Below are 2,500 nucleotides of genomic sequence, written 5' to 3'. Positions count from 1 at the left end.
CGCGACGTCCACTCGGAAAGCACGCACATCGCGCATGTCCGTCGTGGGCGTCATCTTATTCCTCGTGTCCCCGGCAGGCAAATACCTGGGGACCGTCATCTACGGCTGCGGCGGATACGTTGCTGTTTTCGGAGCCATGACGATGCTGACTTCCTCTGTGTCCTCTACGTCCTGGTGCGCCTCGAGGAACACCCTGAAGGCGCCAGGGCCGAGACTTCGAGCAAGGCAGGCGTGTGTGAGGCCCTGTCCCCCGCCCACTTGAAAGGCACGTTGCTGGCGGTGTGGCGACCTCGCGAGGGACGCGCTCGGACCCATATCCTTGTGCATATTTCTATCTGCTGCGTACTGGTGTTCAATTTCGGTAAGCGAGTCTTTACTCTTCATTTTCATTATTTTTGACTATGTTATGGTTATTTTTTTACGAAACCAGGAACTTAAAGCAACCCTTATATGGAAAAATCGATTTTATCTGACCTTCTTTTACAGTAAATAAAATCAACATACAATATATGCAGTATTTCCTATAAAAGAGATCGATGGGCAAAAGGTTAAACGTTTCCCTGTGAATTTTTTATATCATATGTCATTTATCTTAATATTATAATTTTTATCAGCATTTTCTTACATAATACTTCCTATGAAACTTTCAGGTTTGACGAACTATGATTTCCTGTACACGCGCAAGAGATTCTCCTGGGATTATAATGACTTTACTTTGTGGTCTATTGTGAGCACGCCACTCTCCTCTGTAGGTGAGTATTTTAAATTACACAATCTTTTTGTGCGAGAATGTCAGGAAAAATGAATTCAAAATATAATTTAGTGATAAGACTAGTAATGTTGAGAATGCTATTCATTATATGATAAAAGGTAATGGGAAAGTTGTTGCTGTTGATAAGGACTAATTAGGATTAATTATTATAGTAATCATTATCATCACAGTTATCATTACCACAATCCTCATTAACCACGATTATGCCATCACAGTCATTATCATTACAGTCCTCATTATCCTCACAACCATCACCATTCCTCCAGGGACGATTGTGGTGATGCCTCTCCTTAGCTACTATTTCCGGGTCGAGGATTCCATGCTAGGCTTTGCAGGGGGCGTGTCCTCTCTCTTCACGTACGTGCTGAGGGCCACCGCACCGGTATCCTGGGTTTTTTACCTGTGTGAGTTTATATTATGGAGGTTTTATTGGCGTTTTTTTTTTTTTCTAATAGCGAATGGCAATAATAATGGTAACAATTCTGATAATAGTAACAGTAATAATAACGGTAAGGACTATAACAATAACAACGATAATAACAACAAATATCCTATTCTCAGCTACGTTTGTGAGTTTCCTCTCAAGCACCGTCTTGGTTGCTTCCCGAGCTGCTGTGTCCAAGTTGGTGGAAATTACCGAACTGGGCGCTGTATTCGCTGTTCTCGCCGCTGCAGAGGCTGTTATCCCTGTTCTGTCCTCCTTTGTGTACACCTACATATATAACGCCACGCTGGAGACATTTCCGGGTACCATCTACGTCACAGCTGCCGTGGGTAGTGTTATCATCTGCTGTAGTTACGTGTGAGTATGTGGATTAGTAGGAAGTACTTTTCCGTGGCATGGTTTGATGTGATAGTGTAAATTTTGGTTAGATTGTTACACGAATGTTTCGTTCATGGCGAATTTTGGGGGTGGAGGGTTTAGTTTCCCTGATTTTCATGGCTAGTAATAGTTCCGAGTAGCAATATAATAGTACTATTATAGTAATATAATAATAATAGTTAGCGATATATTAAGATTAATAAATGGTGATAGTTAAAACTATAATAGTAATAATTAGTTATAGTTAGCAATACAATAATAATAGTTAACAATTTGATAGTAATAATAATAGTTCTGGTTAGCAATACAAAACTGTGAATGGATAATTTGAGATTTTGTTTCTCTTGTTCAGATGGTTGCTAACCCATGGAGTTTGCAAGTACGCCTACGAGCAAGTTCCACACCCGTAAGACTTTATTCCAATACCAAGAACAATATCAGTTGTATAACCATGAAAAAATATATATATATATTTTCAGATTTCGCTCAAAAAAGGAAGATGAGTACTGTAGAATCCGCAAGTTAATATCTAAACATATATTGTAGAGATATACGTTTAGATACTGATTCACGGAGATAATTGGACACACCCAGGGCTAAATTCACAAATCTGAATGTTTAGTACAAATTTTAGATTTATGACCATTAGCATCTGAATAGCTTCACTGACACTTAAGTACCTGATATGTTTTAAGCATTCGAAATTTAGCATCTAATAAAAAAAAGTAAATAAATGAATACATATTTCTTATTCCAAACTTTCGAATGATGATTGTAATGATAAGTCTGGTCTACTGTGATCATGTGTTGCAGAATTATATCAGTATAGAAAACTGTCAACTTGAGAAAATACAGAGATAGTTGCAAAACCTATCATGAAATGTGAATGAACTGTATCTTCAAAT

General features: G+C 38.4%; 2 protein-coding genes across 2 annotated transcripts in view; one reads left to right on the top strand and one right to left on the bottom strand.

Moving 5' to 3' along the window:
• LOC125033364 (proton-coupled folate transporter-like) overlaps positions 1 to 745 on the top strand; it is a 1,469-nt gene extending 724 nt beyond the window's left edge. The window contains exons 1-2 of the mRNA XM_047624793.1: positions 1 to 361; positions 651 to 745. The exon at positions 1 to 361 is cut by the window's left edge and continues 724 nt beyond it. Of these exons, the coding sequence (XP_047480749.1) occupies positions 1 to 262 (262 nt within the window). The 3' untranslated portion in view covers positions 263 to 361; positions 651 to 745. The remainder of the gene's footprint in view (positions 362 to 650) is intronic.
• LOC125033286 overlaps positions 1 to 2,500 on the bottom strand; it is an 18,419-nt gene that overhangs the window by 7,355 nt on the left and 8,564 nt on the right. Inside the window, exons 6-9 of the mRNA XM_047624668.1 lie at positions 1,362 to 1,537; positions 1,134 to 1,172; positions 715 to 746; positions 119 to 399 (exon numbers count right to left, since the gene is read on the bottom strand). Coding sequence (XP_047480624.1) covers positions 119 to 399; positions 715 to 746; positions 1,134 to 1,172; positions 1,362 to 1,537 — 528 coding nt within the window. The remainder of the gene's footprint in view (positions 1 to 118; positions 400 to 714; positions 747 to 1,133; positions 1,173 to 1,361; positions 1,538 to 2,500) is intronic.

This window comes from Penaeus chinensis, chromosome 16 (genome assembly GCF_019202785.1).
Source record: "Penaeus chinensis breed Huanghai No. 1 chromosome 16, ASM1920278v2, whole genome shotgun sequence".
In the NCBI taxonomy this organism is placed as follows: domain Eukaryota; kingdom Metazoa; phylum Arthropoda; class Malacostraca; order Decapoda; family Penaeidae; genus Penaeus; species Penaeus chinensis.
This window is presented reverse-complemented; position numbering and strand designations above follow the sequence as displayed.